Raw genomic sequence first — 26,868 nt, 5'->3', positions numbered from 1 at the left:
GTGTAATGCCTGGCAGATCTCCTGCTTTCTTTTCAGCTGCTATGCCCCAATTTACCACCACCTTCTTCGCCCTATGTGGCACGTCCTCGCTTGAACAGGAGGTTAAGAGCAACACCTACCTGACTTAGGTTACACCCAGGCCTTTATGTTGCAAGGTATAGCAGCTGAGGGCAAGAAAGCCAGAGTACCACCAGACAACAAGGATATGTAGCTGGGTGATGGAAGAGGCTACACAAGTTGTCACAGGAGTAATGAACAAAGGAGCGAGATTGCCTAGAGCAACCGCTGCTCTGGGCTTCCGATACCGCCAAAAATGACACAATGGCTGCTTAGTGCGACGCCACACCAAGCCTCAGGCTGAGTAACAAGACAAACAAAAGACCAACAACTCAGGGAGCTGTACTCTGTCTGGCGGGGTCTGGAATGGGATGTAACCCTTTGTGAACATCAGCCAATGGATAAAGATATGCAAATTCCCACACAGCTGAATGGTAATCGTGCAATCCTGAGCTAGTCTGATTACAACAATGGAGATTAGCACCCTTTTTGCGATACACTCAGTCGAAAAGCAGTGTATATAGGACACCAGGGGCCTAACATCACCTACTTCAGGCACTCTCACTCCCTCGCGTTATCCCTGCTCACCAGGAGCAGGTCTAAGCAGGCTTCATATCAAGTCCCCCAAACTGCTAGATGCTTAGCACAGTGTTGTCACCAGAGGTTATTGGCTTAGGACATGAACTAGGAAACTCAAAACAGGAATGATCATGTGTAAAACCCTAAATTTAATAAAACATTAAAATCAGTAATGCCCGTACATGAAATAACATAAGAACAGCGTACATATTACCTTCTCTGGGTCAGGTGGATTGCAGCGCCCTGCATCCCCATTCCGCATGTCCCGCTTGGTGTATCGGCCATGGCTCCACCCTACCGGTTACATCATTCAATGACTCATCAGGGGCTAAAGGTCATATCACACACCAAGCCTATAAGGTGTAGATCATTACCATATCCACGCCCCGCATTACCGAGCACGTCTCGCCGTCATAATGGCCGTAGGACCCTATCTACGTCACTTTCCGTTATCTCCTATGGGCTACCGGCACTTCCCGTCGACTCCTATTGGTCACCAGTTGACGCGCCCAATTGTACATGATACACGTCATCGTGACCATACATATCTACTTAGCTTGCGTTCCAGGCGTACTTCCCTAAATGACATCACGTTTCCGTCCCCCCGGACAGCAACGCAAACTCACATTAGTTCCGCATGCCACATCTGCCCTTCGCAGCGCGATGGTGTTACAGCCTATGGAAAATAAAAACCCCGTCCCAACCCCCACCCCATGTAGCCATTTCAATTACATCTCCACTAACCTACCATAACATACAACACTCCTACATCCCTGTCAACTGTTATATTTAGATTAATTACTTTCCACATTGATTAGTAAGGTTACTCCATCCTGCTGCTTTCACACTATCCAATATCCCTAATCAGTTCAACACTACCCATAGTATAATAAAGAGTGAAAGAATACATATATCTATAAAAATGTATTAATAGTACAAATACTTGATTACATGCATAATAAGCAGAATATGTGATATTATCCACACCTCCATACCGTACTAATTTAATTGTACCATTACTTTAGTTACTCTTAACCACTTCCCGACCGCCTAACGCACAGAGGCGGCCCGGGAAGTGGAGCCCTGAAGGACCGGCTCACCCACAGAGGCGGCGGTCCTTTTAAGGGCATGGGCGGAGCGATCGCGTCATCCGTGACGCGATCCTCCGCCGGCGCCTGTCACCGCTCGCCCGCCGCAACATCCCGCCGGCTATACGGAAGCGCCGGCGGGATGTTAACCCCGCGATCGCCGCATACAAAGTGTATAATACACTTTGTAATGTTTACAAAGTGTATTATACAGGCTGCCTCCTGCCCTGGTGGTCCCAGTGTCCGAGGGACCACCAGGGCAGGCTGCAGCCACCCTAGTCTGCACCCAAGCACACTGATTTCTCCCTGCCCCAGATCGCCCACAGCACCCCTCAGACCCCCACCCCCCAGACCCCTGTTTGCACCCAATCACCCCCCTAATCACCCATCAATCACTCCCTGTCACTATCTGTCAACGCTATTTTTTTTTATCTCCCCCCCCCTGCCCACTGCCCCCTCCTGATCACCCCCCCACCCCTCAGATTCTCCCCAGACCCCCACCCCTGTGTACTGTATGCATCTATCCCCCCTGATCACCTGTCAATCACCCATCAATCACCCCCTGTCACTGCCACCCATCAATCAGCCCCTAACCTGCCCCTTGCGGGCAATCTGATCACCCACCCACACCAATAGATCGCCCGCAGATCCGACATCAGATCACCACCCAAACGCAGTGTTTACATCTATTCTCTCCTCTAAACACCCACTAATTACCCATCAATCACCCCCTATCACCACCTGTCACTGTTACCCATCAGATCAGACCCTAATCTGCCCCTTGCGGGCACCCAATCACCGGCCTACACGCTCAGATTGCCCTCAGACCCCCCCTTATCAATTCGCCAGTACATTAGTTACATCTGTTCTTCCCTGTAATAACCCACTGATCACCTGTCAATCACCCATCAATCACCCCCTGTCACTGCCACCCATCAATCACCTCCTGGCACTGCCACCCATCAATCACCCCCTGTCACTGCCACTCATCAATCAGCCCCTAACCTGCCCCTTGCGGGCAATCTGATCACCCACCCACACCAATAGTTCGCCCGCAGATCCGACGTCAGATCACCTCCCAAGGGCAGTGTTTATATCTGTTCTCTACCCTAAACACCCACTAATTACCCATCAATCACCCCCTGTCACTGCTACCTATCAGATTAGACCCCTATCTGCCCCTAGGGCACTCAATCACCCGCCCACACCCTCATAATGCCCTCAGGCCCCAGCCCTGATCACCTCGCCAGTGCATTGCTTGCATCTATTCCCCCCTCTAATCACACCTTGAGACACCCATCAATCACCTCCTGTCACCCCCTAGCACTCCTATCCATCAGATCAGGCCCAATACAACCTGTCATCTAAAAGGCCACCCTGCATATGACCGGTTCCACAAAATCCGCCCCCTCATAGACCACCTGTCATCAAAATTTGCAGATGCTTATACCCCTGAACAGTCATTTTGAGACATTTGGTTTCCAGACTACTCACGGTTTTGGGCCCGTAAAATGCCAGGGCGGTATAGGAACCCCAGAAACGGACCCCATTTTAGAAAAAAGACACCCCAATGTATTCTATTAGGTGTATGACGAGTTCATAGAAGATTTTATTTTTTGTCAAGTTAGCGGAAATTGATACTCGCCATACTACTAACGGAATACCTTGGGGTGTCTTCTTTCTAAAATGGGGTCACTTGTGGGGTTCCTATACTGCCCTGGCATTTTAGGGGCCCTAAACCGTGAGGAGTAGTCTAGAAAACAAATGCCTCAAAATGACCTGTGATTAGGACGTTGGGCCCCTTAGCGCACCTAGGCTGCAAAAAAGTGTCACACATGTGGTATCGCCGTACTCAGGAGAAGTATTATGTGTTTTGGGGTGTATTTTTACACATACCCATGCTGGGTGGGAGAAATCTCTCTGTAAATGGACAATTGTGTGTAAAAAAAAAATCAAACAATTGTCATTTACAGAGGTATTTCTCCCACCCAGCATGGGTATGTGTAAAAATACACCCCAAAACACATTATACTACATCTCCCGAGTACGGCGATACCACATGATTGGCACTTTTTTGCAGCCTAACTGCGCTAAGGGGCCCAAAATCCAATGAGTACCTTTAGGATTTCACAGGTCATTTTTGTTTCAAGACTACTCCTCACGGTTTAGGGCCCCTAAAATGCCAGGGCAGTATAGGAACCCCACAAATGACCCCATTCTAGAAAGAAGACACCCAAACGTATTCCGTTAGGAGTATGGTGAGTTCATAGAAGATTTTATTTTTTGTCACAAGTTAGCGGAAAATGACACTTTGTGAAAAAAAACAATTAAAATCAATTTCCGCTAACTTGTGACAAAAAAATAAAAACTTCTATGAACTCACCATACTCCTAACGGAATACCTTGGGGTGTCTTCTTTCTAAAATGGGGTCATTAGTGGGGTTCCTATACTGCCCTGGCATTTTAGGGGCCCTAAACCGTGAGGAGTAGTCTTGAAACAAAAATGACCTGTGAAATCCTAAAGGTACTCATTGGACTTTGGGCCCTTTAGCGCAGTTGGGGTGCAAAAAAGTGCCACACATGTGGTATCGCCGTACTCGGGAGAAGTAGTACAATGTGTTTTGGGGTGTATTTTTACACATACCCATGCTGGGTGGGAGAAATACCGCTGTAAATGGACAATTGTGTGTAAAAAAATCAAAAGATTGTCATTTACAGAGGTGTTTCTCCCACCCAGCATGGGTATGTGTAAAAATACACCCCAAAACACATTGTACTACTTCTCCCGAGTACGGCGATACCACATGTGTGGCACTTTTTTGCACCCTAACTGCGCTAAAGGGCCCAAAGTCCAATGAGTACCTTTAGGATTTCACAGGTCATTTTGAGAAATTTCGTTTCAAGACTACTCCTCACGGTTTAGGGCCCCTAAAATGCCAGGGCAGTATAGGGACCCCACAAATGACCCCATTTTAGAAAGAAGACACCCCAAGGTATTCCGTTAGTAGTATGGCGAGTTCATAGAAGATTTTTTTTTTTGTCACAAGTTAGCGGAAATTGATTTTAATTGTATTTTTTCACAAAGTGTCATTTTCCGCTAACTTGTGACAAAAAATAAAATCTTCTATGAACTCACCATACTCCTAACGGAATACCTTGGGGTGTCTTCTTTCTAAAATGGGGTCATTTGTGGGGTTCCTATACTGCCCTGGCATTTTAGGGGCCCTAAACCGTGAGGAGTAGTCTCGAAACGAAATTTCTCAAAATGACCTGTGAAATCCTAAAGGTACTCATTGGACTTTGGGCCCTTTAGCGCAGTTAGGGTGCAAAAAAGTGCCACACATGTGGTATCGCCGTACCGAGAAGTAGTATAATGTGCTTTGGGGTGTATTATTACACATACCCATGCTAAGTGGGAGAAGGATCTCTGTAAATGGACAATTGTGTGTAAAAAAAAATTAACAAATTGTCATTTACAGAGATATTTCTCCCACCCAGCATGGGTATGTGTAAAAATACACCCCAAAACACATTATACTACTTCTCCTGAGTATGGCAATACCACATGTGTGGCACTTTTTTGCAGCCTAACTGCACTAAGGGGTCCAAAGTCCAATGAGCACCTTTAGGCTTTACAGGGGTGCTTACAATTTAGCACCCCCAAAATGTCAGGACAGTAAACACACCCCACAAATGACCCCATTTTGGAAAGTAGACCCTTCAAGGTATTCAGAGAGGGGCATGGTGAGTCCGTGGCAGATTTCATTTTTTTTTGTCGCAAGTTAGAAGAAATGGAAACTTTTTTTTTTTTTCACAAAGTGTCATTTTCCGCTTACTTGTGACAAAAAATAATATCTTCTATGAACTCACTATGCCTCTCAGTGAATACTTTGGGATGTCTTCTTTCCAAAATGGGGTCATTTGGGGGGTATTTATACTATCCTGGAATTCTAGCCCCTCATGAAACATGACAGGGGGTCAGAAAAGTCATAGATGCTTGAAAATGGGAAAATTCACTTTTTGCACCATAGTTTGTAAACGCTATAACTTTTACCCAAACCAATAAATATACACTGAATGGTTTTTTTTTTTATTAAAAACATGTTTGTCCACATTTTTCGCGCTGCATGTATACAGAAATTTTACTTTATTTGAAAAATGTCAGCACAGAAAGTTAAAAAAATCATTTTTTTGCCAAAATTCATGTCTTTTTTGATGAATATAATAAAAAGTAAAAATCGCAGGAGCAATCAAATAGCACCAAAAGAAAGCTTTATTAGTGACAAGAAAAGGAGCCAAAATTAATTTAGGTTGTAGGTTGTATGAGCGAGCAATAAACCGTGAAAGCTGCAGTGGTCTGAATGGAAAAAAAGTGGCCGGTGCTTAAGGGGTAGAAAGCCCTAGGTCCTCAAGTGGTTAAACAAGTCAAAAATAACCATACCAGCAATTATATAAACCACATATGAATTAGGTAGTTCACCCAATCAAAATGTACCTTAGAACCAGTGCCTATAAACTTATCTACATCTCTACTTAAACTACTAAACACACACCGTTGTGCAATATAAAGTGCATACAAAAACAATGCATTCAGAGCTATGCATATACTATCTATAAGTGTGGGTCCTTATATATCCCTAAGTGTGGGCCCTATTATAACATCAATTGTGTAAAACCCTATACTCTGCATCCATACTCATGTGATATATGATGCAATATTTTACCCCCTCCAGTGTGAATCAATCATTAGTTAAAAAGCAGTTTATATCAGTTTCAGTGTTTGTAGGTTATATATCCACCTAGTTTCAGCCTTACTAATCTCATGGAGTTTGACTCCCCCTCCAATTGGGGTTCAGTTTTTCAATTCCACAGAATTTCATTTCTGTTGGATTACAATGATGCTTTTGTTTGAAATGGGAGGATATACTATGGTTATCGTGTCCTTTCATGATTTTATATACATGTTCATTAATTATTTTCCTTAGTGGGCGTGTGGTCCGTCTCACATATTGGTATCCACACTCACACCACATCATGTAAACCACATAGTTACTCTGACAGGTTATGAAATCCCTGATCTTAAACATCATGCCATTTTGCTTTGACCTAAATTCCTTAGTCTTGACTGCAAGTCCCAAACTGAGCAACTGAATGCAAGCAGATAAGTCAACTGCCCGGTTGCAGTTCCACTGCAACCGACAGAACATGCTCCAGGAGAGATCCTGACAGTAATGCTGGGTACACACTATGAGATTTTCTGGTCGATTTCCTGTCAGATCGATTATTTCCAACATGTCCGATTTGCTTTTCGATCATTTTCCGATCGATTTCCATGCACTTTAATAGGAAATCGATCGGAAAATGCTTGGAAAACGATCGAAAAGCAAATCGAACATGTTGGAAATAATGGATCTGACAGTAAATCGACCAGAAAATCTCATAGTGTGTACCCAGCATAAGTAAACCAGTAAATTGGTGCCTCTTGGGAACAGCACTGTTCAGAGAGAGCAGTTGGGTTCATAGAGCTGGTGAGCTTTACTACGCACTGTAGCACTCGAGTTGTTAGACAGATTGCTAAATGCAAATATCTGGACACTGACTGCTGCCGCTGAAGAAATAAGCGTGTCTTAAACTATGCAGTAAGCATAAGCCATTTTGTTGAATTATTTGATAGTGAAGTAAGTTGCAGGTGTACTTTACAGTAGAACACACGTGTTGGGTGCAGGAGCTAGCTGCATGAGCTATCATAATGAAGCTGAACTACATTAATTTCTACATTAATGATCTGAAAAACATTTCTGCTGGTTTCCATCTTTACTGTTTTTCTGTGATGGCAGAAGTGACATCACTTCTGTCTTTTTTTTTTTTTCCCCCCACAATCCTGTTGGCACTGCACAGTTCAGCAAGACACGCCGGTAAAAAAAGGGAAATATAGGAGCCCATTTAGAAAAAAAAAATGGTTTACATATATATTTAAAGCACTAATATTTTTAGGCAAGTTTTTTTATTTTTGGATGCTACAACTCCCTATAATAATCATGTATTCACATATACAGCGTTCCTCCTGGGCCTGTACCCTACTTTAGAATTCTCTAGTTATGTTGTCTATCATTTGTATATGATATACCACTGTTAAAGGGGCACTATGGCGAAAAATTGTAAAATTTAAAATATGTGCAAACATAGACAAATAAGAGGTACGTTTTTTCAGAGTAAAATGAGCCATAAATTGCTTTTCTCCTATGTTGCTGTCACTAATGCTGGGGATACACGCCGCAGATTCTTATCAATCGAGCCGCTGATGGCTTGATTGATAATTTCCGACATGTCCGATCACCGCGTGGAACGATTCCCGGCTCGATCCCCGCGGGCGGACAATAGTGGTAATCGAGCGGAAGATAAGCAAGTGCCCGCGGGGACGAGCGGGAATCCATCCGCACGGGCGCGCCAGCATCGAGCTGCTGGCTCGATACCAGTGCATTGTCGAGCCGTGTATGCCCGGCATTAGGCCCAGTGCACAACAAAAACCTCTAGCAGATCTGCAAACCGCTAGAGGTTTTTGAAGAAGATTTTCAGAGCGATTCTAGGCATGTATAGAGGGTTTCATGCCTACCGTTTTTTGCAGTGTTTTTGTGTAGCAGATTATAAATATTGTTACAGTAATGCTGTTACTGAACAGCTTCTGTAACAAAACCGCCTGGAAAACCGCTCTGATCTAGCGTTTTTCAGTGCTGTTTTCCACTTTTCTATACTTTAACATTGAGGCAGAAACGCCTCAGGAATCTAAAAAGTGCTGCAGCCCCCGAGTTTGCGTTTGTGGAAAAAAACGAGCCGCTCTGATGTGCACCATACTGTTCACTTTCATTAGCCAAGCGGTTTTCCCCCTGCAAGTGTTTTAAAAAAGCCTCTCTGGTGTGCACCAGCCCTTACAGTGGGTAGTAGAAATCTGACAGAAGTGACAGGTTTTGGACTACTCCATCTCTTCATAGGGGATTCTCAGCAAGGCTTTTATTCTTTATAAAGATATTCCCTAAAAAAAGATTTAAACAATGATGTTGGCTAGCTTCCCTGCTTGCTACACAATTTTTTGGCAGTTGGACAGAGCAACAGCCATTAACTAAGTGCTTTTGAAAATAAATCCCTGAGAATCCCCTATGAAGAGATGGACTAGTCCAAAACCTGTCGCTTCTGTCAGATTTCTACTGCCTACTGTAAGTGACAGCAACATAAGAGAAAAGTAATTTATGGCTCATTTTATGCTAGAAAAAAATGTACTTCTTATTTGTCTATCTTTGCACACATTTTTTATTTTACAATTTTTTGCCATAGTGCCTTTAACAATAACATTTCTATAGCGCTTTTCTCCCATAGGACTCAAAGCGCTTATGGGAGTTTTATGCATCCATGGGCCTGATGCACAAAAGGCTAGTAAATTTGCAGTGTGCAGCCAGCACAACCAATTTTACCAGTACTTATGCCAGGGGAGCCCTGCCCTTACACGATTAGCACCCCACTGCTGCTGAACTACTTTAAAGAGAACCCGAGGTGGGAATTACTTTTACTATTGGGGCACAGAGGCTGGTTGTGCGCACTAAGACCAGCCTCTGTTGCCCCATCGTGTGCCTCCATGTCCCCCCTGCTCGCCGCTATACCCCCCACATTGCTGGCTGTGTCGCCAGCTCAATGTTTACCTTGCGCTGTCAGTCAGCGCCGCTCCCCCGCCTCCTCCGCATCGGCGCCACCCGCCGCGTCACTTCCCTCCTATCAGCGGGAGGGAAGGGACACGGGCGGGTGCGCCGATGCGGAGGAGGCAGGGGAGCAGCGCTGACTGACAGCGCAAGGTAAACATTGAGCTGGCGACACGCTGCGTGTCGCCAGCAATGCGGGGGGTATAGCGGCGAGCAGGGGGGACATGGAGACACACGATGGGGCAACAGAGGCTGGTCTTAGTGCGCACAACCAGCCTCTGTGCCCCAATAGTAAAAGTAATTCCCACCTCGGGTTCTCTTTAAATGTATCTGACAAAAGTTTGTCGAATATGTTCTTGAAGATGTGTCCCACTTCCTGAAAAGTGTGGCGTCTTTGCAGGCATGATGAGTGGAGGAAATAGGAGGCTTCCCTCTTTTTAGGCAAGTATTTCACTTTTTTTTTTTTTGCCAGTTCGTGTTTGCTTTAAAGGAGTTATCAGGCAAAAAAAAAAAAAGTTTCACTTACCTGGGGCTTCTACCAGCCCCATGCAGCCATCCTGTGCCCTCGTAGTCACTTACTGCTGCTCTGGTCCCCCTCCGTCAGCTGGTTTAGTTTTTGCCGACCTTTGGGTTGGCGGGCCGCATTGCGTACATTTTTACGCATTCCCGCTGGTGCATGGATCTGATTGAGGATTACACTAACATTTTTAGTTTACTTGCTTCTAAGGATTGTAGCATCAGCACTGAGTTTTTTTTTTCATGGACGGGAGGCCAAAGACTTAACAATTATTTGTTTTTATCTTTTAATTGTGTTTGTTAATAAACTTCATGAATCTTTATGTATTTTTATGACTGATAAAGGATTAGATCACCCTTTACAATCTGTACATGCAAATAGGCCTGAACGATTTTAGGTAAAAATTGAATTGAGCGATTTCTGTCCAAAATTACGATTTCGATTCACGATTTCCTTCAAATCAAGCTTTGTTCCCCCCCTTTGTGCCTGTCTGTTCCCCCTCTGTCCCCGTCTCTTTGTGCCCCCTTTGCCTCTTCATGCCTCCTCTGGGTCTCTCTCTTGCCTCCTTTGTGTCTCTGTGCCCGCTCTGTTTCTCTCTGTGGCCCCTCTGTGTCTCCTGTGTCTCTCTCTGTGCCCACGCTGTCTCTATCTGTGCCTCCTCTGTCCCCCAAGTTGCATCAGTTCTGGACATAGCTTCAAGCATGAGTCCAGCAATGCCAGTGTTCTCCCCAGGCCCTTTTAGCCGGGTGCTCCAACCGGCTAGTTTTGGTGAGCACCCGGCTGTCATCACCTTACTTCCTCCTCTGCTGTTAGCAGAGTTGTGCAGAGAAGCGCCAGCCCTGTATTCTCTCATCTCGCGCCACCCGGCTACTTCTTCATGCCACCCGGCTACTTTTTTATGCCACCTGGCTGGAAAAAAATTCTGGGGAGAACACTGCAATGCCCATCTATCCACTTTGCCTCCTGCAGGCTCTAATGCACGGCATACTTCCTGTTTATCATGTGACATACAGGAACCCGAAGTTTTGCCAAGCACAAGAGGCGGCAGACGGCGATAGAGGATGGAAGGTATGTCCAACGCTGCGGGCACTGGGACTTTGGGAAAGTTTGAAGGCGCTTCTTCAAACTTCCTCATGTGGAAATGACGTGATCGCGATATTCGCCGCTTTGACGATTCTGAAATTGTGATCTTGGTGATTGCGATTTCGATTTAAATTCGATTTATCTTTCAGGCCTACATGCAAACATGCATAAAGAAACTTGGGGCGGACAAGCATCCTCATTGTTGCACATACCCTTCTTATTTGTGGTCTGCCAATCCAGTCTGCTCAGATTAATAAACTGCAGCCTTGGCTGCTTCAGGGGGACTAACTGTGCCCAGTCTGACTGAAGCTCCACTTGTTAAAGATGAATTCTGGACTCTATTTTCACATTTCTGACCCATGTCAATGTTTACTAAAGAGGCTAGCTTCTCAATTAAGGGTCTTTCCTAGTGCCAAGGAGGCCTTCTTTTCTATCCCCTTGGAGAAGTTCTTTACTCCCTCAGTTCAGGGCAATTAGGTCTTTAATTATGTCTGCCAAGATGTAGTTGCAGATGGTTAAGCAGCTAGCAATGCTCCTGCTTCACATTAACCCCTGAGGGCAATTACAGAAACCTTCCTGTTTGTATATGGAGTAATGATCCTTCCCTCCTAAAATCCACATCGAGGGACTATAACACTTCTGAGCTTAAACAAGCCAAGCTTGCGCGCAGGAATCAACTTTGCTTTCTGTTCTGGTAAAAATCGCTCTGCAGCTCCAAACCGCTGTATATTTTTCTGTCACAGTATTCTGGGAAGGAAGGGGTTTTTATATTAGATGGCTGTAGTCTTTCCAAGACATGGAAGCAGGAAAAACTGGTGTTTGAGTACTGCATAGCTGGCTGCCAAAGAATAATTCCACCTCCCTCCTCACCCCCCCTCCTCTTCCCCTCTCAGCAGGTCTCTTGGCTTATCCCTCTCTTGTGGGGTTATGCCATTCATTCACTCTTCCAGACAGCTGCTTGTTACAGGATGGGGAGGGGAGAGGGCCAGGGCAGAGTGTAAATCTGCCTAAAAATCTTTCTGGGACTTGTAAGACAAAGAGGTCAGACTCAGGGGAGGAGGTGAAGGGGGGCAGCTTCCCAAACAGAGATCATGTTATTTTAACTGTTTCAGACTCACAAGTTATATTGACATATAGATTATCAACCAGAACCTACTGCATTGATTATGTATACCAGGCAGCCTATGGTACACATGCAGTGTTCTTTTAAAAAGACCCAGAACCAACTGAGATTTATGTAATGGACTAAATTGAGTCTATACGTTATGTACTAAATACACGATGTAAAGTTTTTGATGAATCACATTTTTTTTAATTATATCCAGTTCTCAAATCTTCAATTAAAGTATTTGTTGAAGTAATAGCTGTGCCTGAACAACTCAGAATGAGGGACAGACTGCAGATGTGTTTAACACATTTTAATCTTTTGATAAGGAGGGTGGGGAGGAGTTGGCAATGTGGACGGTTACTGTACCCTGAGGCATACTGGGCCGATTTCCATGTAGGTGTTTCATACTAAGCCTTTCCACTAAGCAGCAGTTATTTTAGTCTCTGAAAACTATTTCTTTTGAGCCCCAATGAGTCCCTTATGATTGGCTGTTAGGAGAGCATGGTAGAACATAATGTCTGGCAAGTTTTATTTAAGCCCCCTCCCCACCACCACCACCAGAGCTCCGGAGCCACATGTTGCCAAACAAACTTGGCAGGTATATAGGTAAGACTGCTCAGTATGCAGCCTTACTACTTTTTTTTTTCTTTTTCAAAAAAGTTTTCAAATATACAAAAGATTATAAACCATTTTTTGCATACATGGTATAACACGTGTATAAACAAACAAGAAATGAAGGAGCCCATAATTAATGGAACTTTAAAGGTTGGAGTAGTTTATTACCAAATGAACATGTAGATACATTGATAATAATTTGGAAAAAAGTTCAGTAACCTGAAAGCTAACCGATGCGCTAGCTGTAGTTTAATAACCATATCTAAACCTCTCATCTAATGACGAGTAGTCTGCTTAAACCATGTCCCATTGGACATTGATTTGGACCATCAGTCAACATTGGACCTGCTCTCCAGAGGGTAAGACTGGGGAGGAATAAGGAGGCTGAATGGCTGCCTCATAACATTTGAGAAGGGTTGAACACCAGGTATTGATTTAGGAGAAATGTGAGAGACGTGGCGTGATCAAGTCCCAGTTCATTTTAAGATAGGAAGATCTATTGGTAGATTTTCGGGCCACGAACATATTTCATTTTTAGATTAAAATCAACTGAGTTGATTGAGTGGTTAAGAAGGTGGGCTTTGTGATTTCCAGTTGACAAGAATCGGGTGTCTAGCTGCACAGATTGTATGCATAATAGGGTCTCTCAATTTGGTAGGAAATCATTGCCAATATGAAATAGGCCAAGCTTTGGAGTAATGGAAACATTATATTGTAAGAGGGCAGATGGACTTTCTGAGAACAAATTCCAGAAAGGGGCTATGGAAGGAAGGATATTCCCATAATATATGGAGGAGAGCATTTCCTCCAGCATAAGGGAGAGTGTTGAGATGTCATCCGTAATAAAAGCCTTAGGGGTCATATACCATTTATATATTATATTTATGGTGGTTTCAACATAGGAAATGTATTTAGAGTATAGTTTTTTGTGGCTAGTGCAACATCTTAGGAGTGAGAGGGGACCACCAATGGGATGAATGCTTGGCGAGGAAGTAGAAATGTGAATGGTAGAATTTTTTTTTTCCCTTTATTGGGGGGGGGGGGGGCGCTGGGAGCTACACACACACACACACACACACACACACACACACACACACACACACACACACACACACACACACACACACACACACACACACACACACACACACACACACACACACACACACACACACACACGCCACTGTCTGTCAGGGCATTCACCATTTGGTGCTTCTATAAATTAGTGTACGGAGCTGGTGGGTCTATTGGGAGCTTAATGGAGCCTTACAGCGTTCACATATATTTACATAAAGATGCAATTGAGATTTCTGTTTTTTGAAGCCCAATTCTAGGCCCAGATGTTTGCTTAGTCGGAAGCAGGTATTCAGTGAGAGAACTTGTCAAGCTGGCTGATTAGCTAATATCATAATAAATAAAGTGCTTTTAAGGAATAACTGCATTTATACAGAATATTTCGAATCCCCCCCCCTCACCCCAGTATCCACCTGCAACCGCATGCTCCAGGGGCCATGTTATCTGGTGAACTTGTTCAGTATGTAAAAATAAAATTAGCCACAAAAGTCTTTAACTTTACAGAGGTTAGTGTGCAGTCATGTAGGGGGTAGAGTAGAACCAAATTGCCAATTACCTCGTGCTGTGAAGGCTAAAGCATCATACACACACAAGATGATTATTGGCGGGTGAGGGCCACCTCTGCTGAGAATCTGTGTGTTACAGGACCCCGATCCTATTTGATTTGACAAAGAGAGTCCTGTAGTACTGAATTGACTTGTTTTTCTCCTTACCTCTCATACTGGGAGCTTTTCGGTCATGAACTGTGCCATTGTACCTGCTGTCCCTTTCATAACAATAGTATATCATAAAGCTGTAGCCTCGCAATGCTTCTGTACAGCACTTGTCCCTAAAATGTCACCTGTGGTATCAAGTCCTGATCCCCGCCAACCTTTTAACCCAGACATACTAGTCTGCACATGTGCAGTATATCCAATCTGTGACCACCAGCTCCTGTGTTCCTGGCATGCGTGCTCCCGTCCAGGCCACAGTGCACGAGGGAATGGATTGGACATACTGCGCATGCATAGTCTAGTAGTATATCCGAGCTAAAGGTCGTAGACTTGGCCAAGTCACAGCCGCTAAAGGGGCTTCTTGCAGTGGAATGGAGGTAACCGGGAGGAATGGTAAGAATCAGGACTCATGCCCACACATCACAGTAACCACCATATTAACAGACCACTTCCTTGAAGTATATTATGGTGATGACCTTTCATTCACCAGAATTTTACCTGCACACCTGGATGATAACTGGCAGTACTTGACTCTTCTGGGAACATTTAAGTAAATATTCTAAAAAATATTTTTTTATTCCTAATTTGTGCTTGGTAAATACTCGTAAATAAGAGATCTAATTAGGATAAATGTTGCTGTTGAAATTCTAGTAGGTTATCTGCAGTCGGCATTTTTTTTTTAATACGATCTTCAAAAAAAAAACCTGTACAAAAAGTTAAACCTAATTTCTCGATGGATGTTTAAATGTGAGCAGCATGTGGGAATCTGTGCTGGACAGAATTACTACATAAAATGGCCTGCTATGCACAATTTACATAGGAGACCTGTTGTCACCGAGAAGCTGAAAACTGGGATGGAACATTACTTATACTGCCAAGCATTGCATTCAAAAACGGAAAGCAAACACAGGAAAATGTTTAAGCACACAGTATAGCTAGTTTTCCTAGTTTTAAGTTGTTTTGTTGTGGTTTTTTTTTTTTTTTTAATTTGCCTTGTCTAAGGATTGGTCATTGAATTGCAAATACTTCTGACTTTGCAAATTTGCATATTTTGTGCTAATTTTACAAAAACCTTATGGAGCTTGGAAATTATAAATGCTTTATAAAGTGCCGTAATTCCATGGGTTCTGTACAGAGCAGGAAACATACATGCGTCCATACAATTCTAGACATTGGTACATACAACAGTGCTGGGAGACACCGTAAATGTAATGCTGGAAATACATTGTGAGATTTTTTTGGCAGATAGATGATTCAGATAGAGAATTTCCAACAGGTCCGATCTGATTTTCGATTTGGTTTTTCTGATCGATTTCTCTTAGAATTGAATGGAAATCGATCACAAAATCGTTTGGAAAAACGGTCGGCAGTAAATCTGCTGAAAAATCTCATTGTATATTCCCAGTATTACACTAATGCATTGTGACTAACAAAATGTGTGGCAACCTGCAAGTTAAAGTGGTCTGGAACTCAACATTTCTTCTTGGCTCTAAAAGATTACTTACAGCCTAAGGCTCAACACACCCCATACAATCTTGGTTGTTCAATCTTACCACTTTCATGTAGTATAAGAGCTTATCCAATCAAGCATTTAAGGTATTTTCAATCTGATGGCCCTTGTACTACATAGATTTGGTAAATCTGTACAACCAAGATTGTATGGTGTGTGTTGAGCTTTAAACCTACTACCATGTAGCAGAACAGCATTCAAACAAACAGTTAAACGCAGCACTTTGTTCTTCAGTGGAAAGCTTCTTCAGATTGTGAACCGCATCCAAAGAGGTGATAACATTCTTTTGTTTGCATTCCTGCGTTACTACATTCCTAGCTGTGCTGAAAATGAGCTGTCTCTGCTTCTAGTATGCACACTGTTGAGAAATCACTAGAAAATGTTAATATATAATTACACGGATAAAATGGAATGGCAGCTTTCAGAGCAGATAAACTGTATGTTGTTTGGGACCTTGTAATTTTTAGACAGACAATATTACGTGTGCACAAAAGCAAATATGGTAACTGTATGGGTAATAAAAAGTAGGAAAACACAGATTTATTGTATGTTATGTTAGTTTTTTCCCACTTTAAGTTCATTACATTTATATGAATTGTGTATTTTTAGTCTGCCTTTCTTTCTTTCTTTTTTTTTTTTTTTGCTTTCTATTATTGCACCCTTTTTCCACAAAAAGAATTGTAGCTTTGTGTTTGTTCCTTGTATACACAAGTATTCTGTCAGACCTTAACAGAAATGTTCTTTTTCTCTTCAGTATTATGAGATGTCCTATGGCCTGAATATTGAAATGCACAAACAGGTAAGCAGTGAATAGTGTCACTTCTTAAAGTTCAGTGAGGTTCTTTCTAAAGTTGTATTTTGTCTAATAATACTCTGATAAAGACATTCAGAGGTATAAGAAGTGCTTACTAGAACATTTTGCCTAACTGCTGTCAAAAATATTGGTCAGTAGGAATGGACAATGAGATGCTAATAATTCCAAGTTTATGCAAATATTATGCAAAAATGTACAGCTTGGAAATATATGTGGTAAAAATTAGCATAACATGGTATCAATTCGGAGCTAATAACATCACACTGTTGACTATTGACAGGATTATTTTGAGTTTTGCTATGTTATACAATACAATACAATAACATTTGTAAAGCGCTTTTCTCCCATAGGACTTAAAGCGCATAGTTGTGTCTGATTAATACAGGGTTGCAGGCTGGGTTGTGTTACAGAGGAGATAGTCAGATGTTCATGAATGCCAGACTAAAGAGGTAGGTTTTCAGTTTAGACTTAAATGCTTCCAGGGAGGGAGCTGTCCTGATTGGGTGTGGCAGGAAGTTCCAAAGTGTAGGGGCAGCATGACAAAAGGCTCTGTCTCCAAAGGTTTTGAGGTGGACTCTGGGGGTGACCATGGTGTTACGTCCTTTTGATCTAAGATAGTGGGGGGTGTGATGCAGTTGCAACAAGTCCTTCAGGTATCCAGGGCCCAGATTGTGCAAGGATTTGAATGTCAGTAAGCCAATCTTAAACAGAATTCTCCATTTTATCGGTAGCCAGTGGAGTGAGCTCAGGGTTGGTGTTATGTGGCAATGGCGGGGTTGGCTCGTTACCAGCCTTGCGGCGGCATTCTGTACTAATTGCAGGCGGCGTAATTCTTTCTTATACAGGCCTGTGTAGAGGACGTTGCAGTAGTCTAACCTTGATGTGACGAAGGCATGAACTAGGGTTGGAAGATCCTCTGAAGGAATGAGGGGTTTAATCTTTGCAATATTCCTTAGGTGAAAGAAGGAATGTTTCACAATAGCTGAGATTTGATTCCTGAAGCTTAATTTCCCATCAATCAGTACTCCCAGGCTGCGCACACAGTCTGAGTTTTTCAGGTCTGAGCTCCCTATCCTTAGCGGTGTTGGTTGAGACTGGGGCTGCTTTGCTGTTGAGTCCTGGCCCTCGATAACAAGAACCTCAGTTTTGTCAGCATTAAGTTTTAGCCAATTAATATTCATCCACTACTGAAGCTCAGCTAAGCATGAGTTTATTTGTGGAGTAGGGTCTGTGATGCCGGGTTTGAATGACAAATATAGCTGACTGTCATCAGCATAGCAATGATATGTCAGGCCATGTTTTACCTGGAAGAGGAAGTTTACACTCTCATGTATTTATCAGTCCACTTTACTGCTGTGTATAGAGCAAGCACAGGCCGCTCCCATGTATTTTCTGGCTGGATGTGGATTCTTGCTTGCTTTATTTTCTAAGTATGGGGGGGGGGGGGGGTACTTCGTGACTAGCAGTTAGGCTCTAAACAGCTACTATTATTGTTCCCAGTGTGAATCTTGTCGGCAGGAAGCAACTTCTAAGATGTTTGCCCACTGAAATTCTGTTGTTTGCTCTTTTGCTTGTTTCTCCAAAAATGAGAATGTGTTTTTATATGAATTTCTTGTTCCAATAGACACATTAAGGCTTATTTTCAGGGTATGTCTTATTTTTCCATGAACAACAATCTACATTCATTCTTGAACAAGAACAATATCAACATTTTAGCCAATTACTGTCATGTCATCACATTGTAGAACAGCATTAGGACTCTGCAAACACTGAATCCATCATAAATTTCTTAGGACTCGCTATCTGCTTATTCCATGTACAACAATGTACAATTACAGAGAGCCCTCCGCTTGGCGTCCCTTATTGTTTTGGGTCTCGTAGATTCTCCAGAATGCGATTTTTTTTTGGTGCTTTCTGCTTTTTTGGTGAAGGAGTCTGTCTGTCCTGTTGCATTGTGTTGCGTTCTGTTGCCAATTTATTTTTATTTTTATGTTTTTATTGAATTTTTGGCACACCAAGAAAATGCAGACTACATGTGTAAATTATTTAAATCATCTTATCAGAGGAAAAAACAAAACACTTATGTATCATTTACTTGTTACAATGATACTGACTCTTCTAGAAAGGGTTCACATAGGTACTGTAGTAGGGATGATCAAAGATATACAAATTCTTCAGAGTTTATGCAAATTTGTATGCAAATATATGCAGCTTGCAAAAGGACCAATCAATTTAAACCTGGAGTCAACCAATTGAAGAACTTGTGATAAGGAGGGTAATTCTAACTAGTTCTAATATGTTAATAACAAATGTTTGGCCCCACATAGGATATGAGTGAGTGATGAACAATCTTAAGTCTACAGGAAATTGTTCTATCCCCACTATGACCTATAATTTTAGATATTATTTTATTTCTGACCAGAAAGGGAATATTATATTTCACCTTTTTTACATGTATACCATAGCTGCCTAGATAATATTTAAACGTACTTTTTTAAGAACTGTACCCACAGCTTCTTTTTGGAATAGGGCTTATACTGTGTTGCAGGCATCCTCAAAAATCCTGCTAGGGCTTATTTTCAGGGTACGTCTTATTTTGGGCCTAACTGGGAACTAGATATAAGCTTCTGATTCCTACTCTGGTATTTTTTTTATAGACTTGTGCCAGCAGCTAAAGTTTGAAATGGCTGTAGACATTGCAGCTTCCACTTACAGTCAATGACATCACAATAGCATGGCCTGCACAGCTGCCGTGAATCAGTTGTACAAGCCTGCAATCATCAGATATCTTTGGATTGTTTATATTAAGTAAAGTTGGGTAAAATTCTTCATCCAGTTTAAGATTTGGCAGAGATCCTTCTTTCTGTCTGCTGAAGTAAAATTTATTACAGTAGAGGCTGATCATCGGGGAAAAGGTCTGCAGAAGTCCAAGTGCTTCTGCAGTAGTAACCAGACTCCAGCTGCAAGAGTTCTTAAGTTTCCCCTGGAGGAAGTGATCTTTTCTCCTATTTCATAGGGCATTCTACTTTTCTGACTGTGTCCTTTTCAGTGTTGGCTTGTAGAAAACATTGTGGATTTGAAGGTGACACATTGTGCTAAACAGTAATAAAACAGACTAAAGAGAAACTTGGGGGGGGGGGGGGGGGGGTAGTACTTCTACAGAATTCTAGACTTTTTTAGGGTAATGCATTTATGGAAGAGGTTTGTTTTTTGTTTGTTTTTTCAAAGATTGGAACTTGTGAAAATTGAAAATTAATTTTTATACTGATTACATTTTTTTTTAAATAGGCACACAAGACTCAGGATACGTTTAAAAGCATGCATGACATTTGTTACTTAATGCTGGAGAGTGTAGTGTTTGTACTCCCTCTTTGCTTCCATTGCAGTGTAGCCTCACTTTTGTGACATTGGTATGCAGCCCCAATTGGTAGTTGCTGGAAAGCTGTTTGCCATCTTTTGGACAACAGTAAGAAATAACTGTCTTGAGTGAATAACTCGTGCTTCCCCATTTTTATTGCAAGTGAATGAAGCTTCTGATTGCCAGCACTGAGCAGCACTGAAATTCTCTACTTTTCAAGGCCAGATCACCAAGGAACAAAACCTTTTATAAATGTGACCTTCCAAAAGTGATGCTCAGGCCAGGAACGCTTGGCAGTGTCCATAAATCAATCAAATTCAAGTATTGGCCAACACACCAGATTATGATTCAAGCTGTCTTTAATACATCCACCATAGACAATCTGACAATTGTTTAGAGGTGATCCAATACACCCCCTTTATCAAGGCATGTCACACTGTCTCCATACAACATTTCAGACTTCACATATAAATAACCTTGTCAGAAAACACATTTTCACCCACCAGCAGAGTCCATGAACTCCCACTTATGCCTTGCTGCAACCATTACCCCTATACTCCCTACTCGCCTGTGCAGCAGAGGACTCCTGTTCACATCCACATAATGGTCTGTAGATTGATTCTCGGTCAAACGGCACCAAAATGATGCTCTTTACCCGGGTGAGGGGACATGTTAGCCAGTGTTTGGGTGCCATTCCGTAGGCCACTTTGTCAGATCGCCACTTTTTATAAGTAGGGCCATCTTAGTAATGGTAATGCACTAGTGTGTGAAGCCCAGTGACATAACTGTCACACTGATTTTATATGTAATAGAGTATTGTACCTTATTAGAGGCCTTAACTGATACCAAATGGTAGTTGCGATAGTTATTCCAGGAAATATGAATCCAGTACAGTGAGCGTGGTGTTTGTTAGTACAATAGAATCCCTTAATAGTAAACTCCAAAGGACCAGGAAAAGTTGTTTACTACGGTATATCAGAATTGGTCATTCATTGTATATTTTATACAGAGGCATTTGCTGGGACCCGAGGACTGAGTTTACTATATCTAGAGGTTTACTATACTATAACGAGATTCTACTGTATATCACATGTTCATACACAGTGCTTGACATAGCTATTCATTTTTCTTGATTTTTTTTTTTTCTACATTTTACTACACTTAGATCTTTTGTTTCTTTCCGTTGTGCTACAATAATTTTATGTATCTGATCTGCACAAATAGTTCAGCGCTGAAGTAGAAAAATCACACTGCAGAGTTAAAAATAAAAAAGTATTTAGGGTAGAACTATTCAACCCCCCTCCCCCCTTGCAAATAGCCTTGTAAATATGTTTTGGTGCAACTGCTGCCTTCATAAGTCATATCATTAAATATAGTCCATCTGTGTGCAGTTAAAGTATTAAATGATCTCAAACTAAAGGTCGGTTTCTGAAAAGCCTCAGAGTTTATCAAATTTTAAATCAAACAGCCTTATGACCATAGAACTATAAAGACACACACACCACACACCAGACCGCAGGAAATTTTATCAAGTGTGGAAAGTGGTTCTCTAATATAATGGAACCTATTTCGCACAAAACGCTGCTGAGTAAGCCAATAATGCTTATTCCACACAATATACATCTCTGTTGTGAAACTTTGTGGGTGTCTTGTGATAATACTTATTATTTTGGCATTATGGTTAAGCTAGTTATTATGCAAGCAAGTTGGATCTAGCTAAATTTTGGACAATTTTGGTGGAAAAATTGTTTTAAGCGCAGTAAGAAAGTAGTCCGTTTCTGCTGAAATGTCCATTCCTGATTTCTATGGTCAGTTGGACAGTACTGCACTTATTGACCTATGAAGAGGTAGGAAAAAGGTTTCCTTCTTTAGGACACAAAACATTTATTTCCAGTAAAATAAATTACTGCATCGGGTTTAGTAATATATGTACAGATGTTAAAGTAATTCTTCAGATAAAGTTAGTCTGCTTATTGAACAGTGCAGTGCAGCCTTCATTTGGTACAATGCATACTTGTGCAAAGTTAGCGCACTCAAATAAGTTTGTATTTTTACATGATGTTAGAGATACTGATCCTAAGGTAGTGGTGCTGCAGCAGGATAGGTCTGGGGAATGGGAATAGGAGTGCAGCAAAGACCAGACAAGTACTGATGGTTGGGGAGTCTATTTTTTGCTGGTCACATAAGGTAATCTGTCAAAAGGACCATGCTTGCCATATAGTATGCTGTTTCACATGTGTACTGGTTCAGCCTATATAAAATCACATAGACAGATTCATTGGTGAGAATAGTAAGGGCACAGCTGGCCTGCTATGCATAAGTACCAATGACAACTTTTTTGGAAGTTTTATAGGTCCTAAATTATTAATTTAGGAAATTATGAGATACAGTCAAGGAACCTCCAAGGTGGTGGTTTTCAAAAAAAAAAACCTGCCAGTGCCATGTGCTACATCTGAGCTGCAGAGAGAGTCTAGAGCAGGGGTCCCCAACCTTTTTCGGCCCTGGGACCGGTAACCGTTCAAAACTTTCTGGGGGGGGGGTTGGGGGGGGGTTGGTATTCGCGGCGGCACAGCAAGCACAGTTGCCCCAGTATAGGGAGTCTAGGTACCCCGGTGCAGCTAGTATAGTGCCCCAGTATAGCTAGTATAGTGCCCAGTGTGCCCCAGTATAGCTAGTATAGTGCCTCATGATAGCTAGTATAGTGCCCCAATGTGCCACAAGATAGCTAATATAGTGCACCATGTGCCCCAGGATAGCTAGTATAGTGCCCAGTGTGCCCCAGTATATCTAGTATAGTGCCCTATAATAGCTAGTATAGTGCCCCAGTATAGCTAGTATAGTGCCCCATGTGCCCCAGGATAGCTAGTATAGTGCCCCAGTATAGCTAGTATAGTGCCCCATGTGCCCCAGGATAGCTAGTATAGTGCCCCAGGATAGCTAGTATAGTGCCCCAGGATAGCTAGTATAGTGCCCCAGGATAGCTAGTATAGTGCCCCAGGATAGCTAGTATAGTGCCCCAGGATAGCTAGTATAGTGCCCCAGGATAGCTAGTATAGTGCCCAGTGTGCCCCAGTATAGCTAGTATAGTGCCCCATGATAGCTAGTATAGTGCCCCAGTATAGCTAGTATAGTGCCCCATGTGCCCCAGGATAGCTAGTATAGTGCCCCAGGATAGCTAGTATAGTGCCCAGTGTGCCCCAGGATAGCTAGTACAGTGCCCAGTGTGCCCCAGTATAACTAGTACAGTGCCCAGTGTGCCCCAGTATAGCTAGTATAGTGCCCCATGTGCCCCAGGATAGCTAGTATAGTGCCCCAGGGATAGCTAGTACAGTGCCCAGTGTGCCCCAGTATAGCTAGTATTGTGCCCCAGTATAGCTAGTATAGTGCCCCATGTGCCCCAGGATAGCTAGTATTGTGCCCCAGTATAGCTAGTATAGTGCCCCATGTGCCCCAGGATAGCTAGTATAGTGCCCCAGGATAGCTAGTATAGTGCCCCAGGATAGCTAGTATAGTGCCCAGTGTGCCCCAGGATAGCTAGTATAGTGCCCCAGGATAGCTAGTATAGTGCCCAGTGTGCCCCAGGATAGCTAGTATAGTGCCCCAGGGATAGCTAGTACAGTGCCCAGTGTGCCCCAGTATAGCTAGTATAGTGCCCCATGTGCCCCAGTATAGCTAGTACAGTGCCCAGTGTGCCCCATGATAGCTAGTATAGTGCCCCATGTGCCCAAGGATAGCTAGTATAGTGCCCCAGTATAGCTAGTATAGTGCCCCAGTATAGCTAGTATAGTGCCCCATGTGCCCCAGGATAGCTAGTATAGTGCCCCAGGATAGCTAGTATAGTGCCCCAGGATAGCTAGTATAGTGCCCCAGGATAGCTAGTATAGTGCCCAGTGTGCCCCAGTATATCTAGTATAGTGCCCAGTGTGCCCCAGTATATCTAGTATAGTGCCCCATGATAGCTAGTATAGTGCCCCAGTATAGCTAGTATAGTGCCCCATGTGCCCCAGGATAGCTAGTATAGTGCCCCAGGATAGCTAGTATAGTGCCCCATGTGCCCCAGGATAGCTAGTATAGTGCCCCAGGAATAGCTAGTACAGTGCCCAGTGTGCCCCAGTATAGCTAGTATTGTGCCCCAGTATAGCTAGTATAGTGCCCCATGTGCCCCAGGATAGCTAGTATAGTGCCCCAGGATAGCTAGTATAGTGCCCAGTGTGCCCCAGGATAGCTAGTATAGTGCCCCAGGATAGCTAGTATAGTGCCCAGTGTGCCCCAGGATAGCTAGTATAGTGCCCCAGGGATAGCTAGTACAGTGCCCAGTGTGCCCCAGTATAGCTAGTATAGTGCCCCATGTGCCCCAGTATAGCTAGTACAGTGCCCAGTGTGCCCCAGGATAGCTAGTATAGTGCCCCAGGATAGCTAGTATAGTGCCCCATGTGCCCAAGGATAGCTAGTATAGTGCCCCAGGATAGCTAGTATAGTGCCCCATGTGCCCAAGGATAGCTAGTATAGTGCCCCATGTGCCCCAGGATAGCTAGTATAGTGCCCAGTGTGCCCCAGGATAGCTAGTATAGTGCCCCAGGATAGCTAGTATAGTGCCCAGTGTGCCCCAGGATAGCTAGTATAGTGCCCCAGGGATAGCTAGTACAGTGCCCAGTGTGCCCCAGTATAGCTAGTATAGTGCCCCATGTGCCCCAGTATAGCTAGTACAGTGCCCAGTGTGCCCCAGGATAGCTAGTATAGTGCCCCATGTGCCCAAGGATAGCTAGTATAGTGCCCCAGTATAGCTAGTATAGTGCCCCAGTATAGCTAGTATAGTGCCCCATGTGCCCCAGGATAGCTAGTATAGTGCCCCAGGATAGCTAGTATAGTGCCCCAGGATAGCTAGTATAGTGCCCAGTGTGCCCCAGTATATCTAGTATAGTGCCCCATGATAGCTAGTATAGTGCCCCAGTATAGCTAGTATAGTGCCCCATGTGCCCCAGGATAGCTAGTATAGTGCCCCAGGATAGCTAGTATAGTGCCCCATGTGCCCCAGGATAGCTAGTATAGTGCCCCAGGAATAGCTAGTACAGTGCCCAGTGTGCCCCAGTATAGCTAGTATTGTGCCCCAGTATAGCTAGTATAGTGCCCCATGTGCCCCAGGATAGCTAGTATAGTGCCCCAGGATAGCTAGTATAGTGCCCAGTGTGCCCCAGGATAGCTAGTATAGTGCCCCAGGATAGCTAGTATAGTGCCCAGTGTGCCCCAGGATAGCTAGTATAGTGCCCCAGGGATAGCTAGTACAGTGCCCAGTGTGCCCCAATATAGCTAGTATAGTGCCCCATGTGCCCCAGTATAGCTAGTACAGTGCCCAGTGTGCCCCAGGATAGCTAGTATAGTGCCCCAGGATAGCTAGTATAGTGCCCCATGTGCCCAAGGATAGCTAGTATAGTGCCCCAGGATAGCTAGTATAGTGCCCCATGTGCCCAAGGATAGCTAGTATAGTGCCCCATGTGCCCCAGGATAGCTAGTATAGTGCCCCAGGATAGCTAGTATAGTGCCCAGTAGAGATGGGAAGTTCGGATCTTTTCAATGATCCGGATGATTCGAATCGGATCATTGAAGAGATCCGGATCTTTGATCCGAATCTCGGATCATTTTACTACCGGAAGCATTCGGGGGTGAAATGAACAGCAGGACAGGTCTGTGGACAGGAGACGGGGAGGGAGTGGACACACAGAGAAGGGGAGAAGATGGACAGAGGGCAGGGAGTGGACAGAGAAGGGAGGAGGGACGAGCAGAGAGCAGAAATGTTTGCACGTAATACCCACATGCTGCAAATCACATGCTTTACATATATTTCACCTATATGTTCATCTGTACACTTTGAAAGAAAAGGTCGCACAGTGAAAGAAAGCATTCCCAGAAGATAAGTGCAGCTGTTTAGTGCCGAGTGCAGGAGGATCATATTGCCTTTCAATCACACTGTCTGCAAAGTTACTGAGCTGTGCTGAGCCAAAAGCTTCCCATGCAATCACTGTGCAGCACTACGGAACAGCCAGCCTATAATGGGCAGCACGTTATAGCCAGTATGTGTGCTCTACACATATCTGGCAGCGGCACCCATGTCCCCTCTCTCTCATCTACCTGTCTCCCTGCAAGGCTGCCTCCCTTCCAACAGAGCGATCCATCTCAGCTCTGCTTCCAGGACCCCGCTGCCCGCTGAGAGGGGGCGTGTCGCTCCTGGGCCCGCCCCTTTTACGATCCGAATCACTCATTTTGATGATTCGGATTATCGACTCATAAAATAGATTCGGATCAAAGATCCGAATCGTTCATGATCCGGACAACACTAGTGCCCAGTGTGCCCCAGTATAGCTAGTGTAGTGCCCCATGTGCCCCAGGATAGCTAGTATAGTGCCCCAGGATAGCTAGTCTAGTGCCCAGTGTGCCCCAGGATAGCTAGTACAGTGCCCAGTGTGCCCCAGTATAGCTAGTATAGTGCCCCATGTGCCCCAGGATAGCTAGAATAGTGCCCCAGGGATAGCTAGTACAGTGCCCAGTGTGCCCCATTATAGCTAGTATAGTGCCCCATGTGCCCCAGTATAGCTAGTATAGTGCCCCATGTGCCCCAGGATAGCTAGTATAGTGCCCAGTGTGCCCCAGGATAGCTAGTATAGTGCCC

The 26,868-nt window shown here is 43.7% G+C and overlaps 1 protein-coding gene across 4 annotated transcripts in view; it reads left to right on the top strand.

Annotated features, from left to right (window-relative positions):
• Positions 1 to 26,868, top strand: part of TLE5 (TLE family member 5, transcriptional modulator) — a 78,847-nt gene that overhangs the window by 30,418 nt on the left and 21,561 nt on the right. For all 4 annotated transcript variants that reach the window (XM_068234086.1, XM_068234085.1, XM_068234084.1 and 1 more), the window contains exon 4: positions 16,787 to 16,831. In XM_068234086.1, the coding sequence (XP_068090187.1) occupies positions 16,787 to 16,831 (45 nt within the window). The remainder of the gene's footprint in view (positions 1 to 16,786; positions 16,832 to 26,868) is intronic.

This window comes from Hyperolius riggenbachi, chromosome 1 (assembly GCF_040937935.1).
Source record: "Hyperolius riggenbachi isolate aHypRig1 chromosome 1, aHypRig1.pri, whole genome shotgun sequence".
Classification (NCBI taxonomy): domain Eukaryota; kingdom Metazoa; phylum Chordata; class Amphibia; order Anura; family Hyperoliidae; genus Hyperolius; species Hyperolius riggenbachi.
This window is presented reverse-complemented; position numbering and strand designations above follow the sequence as displayed.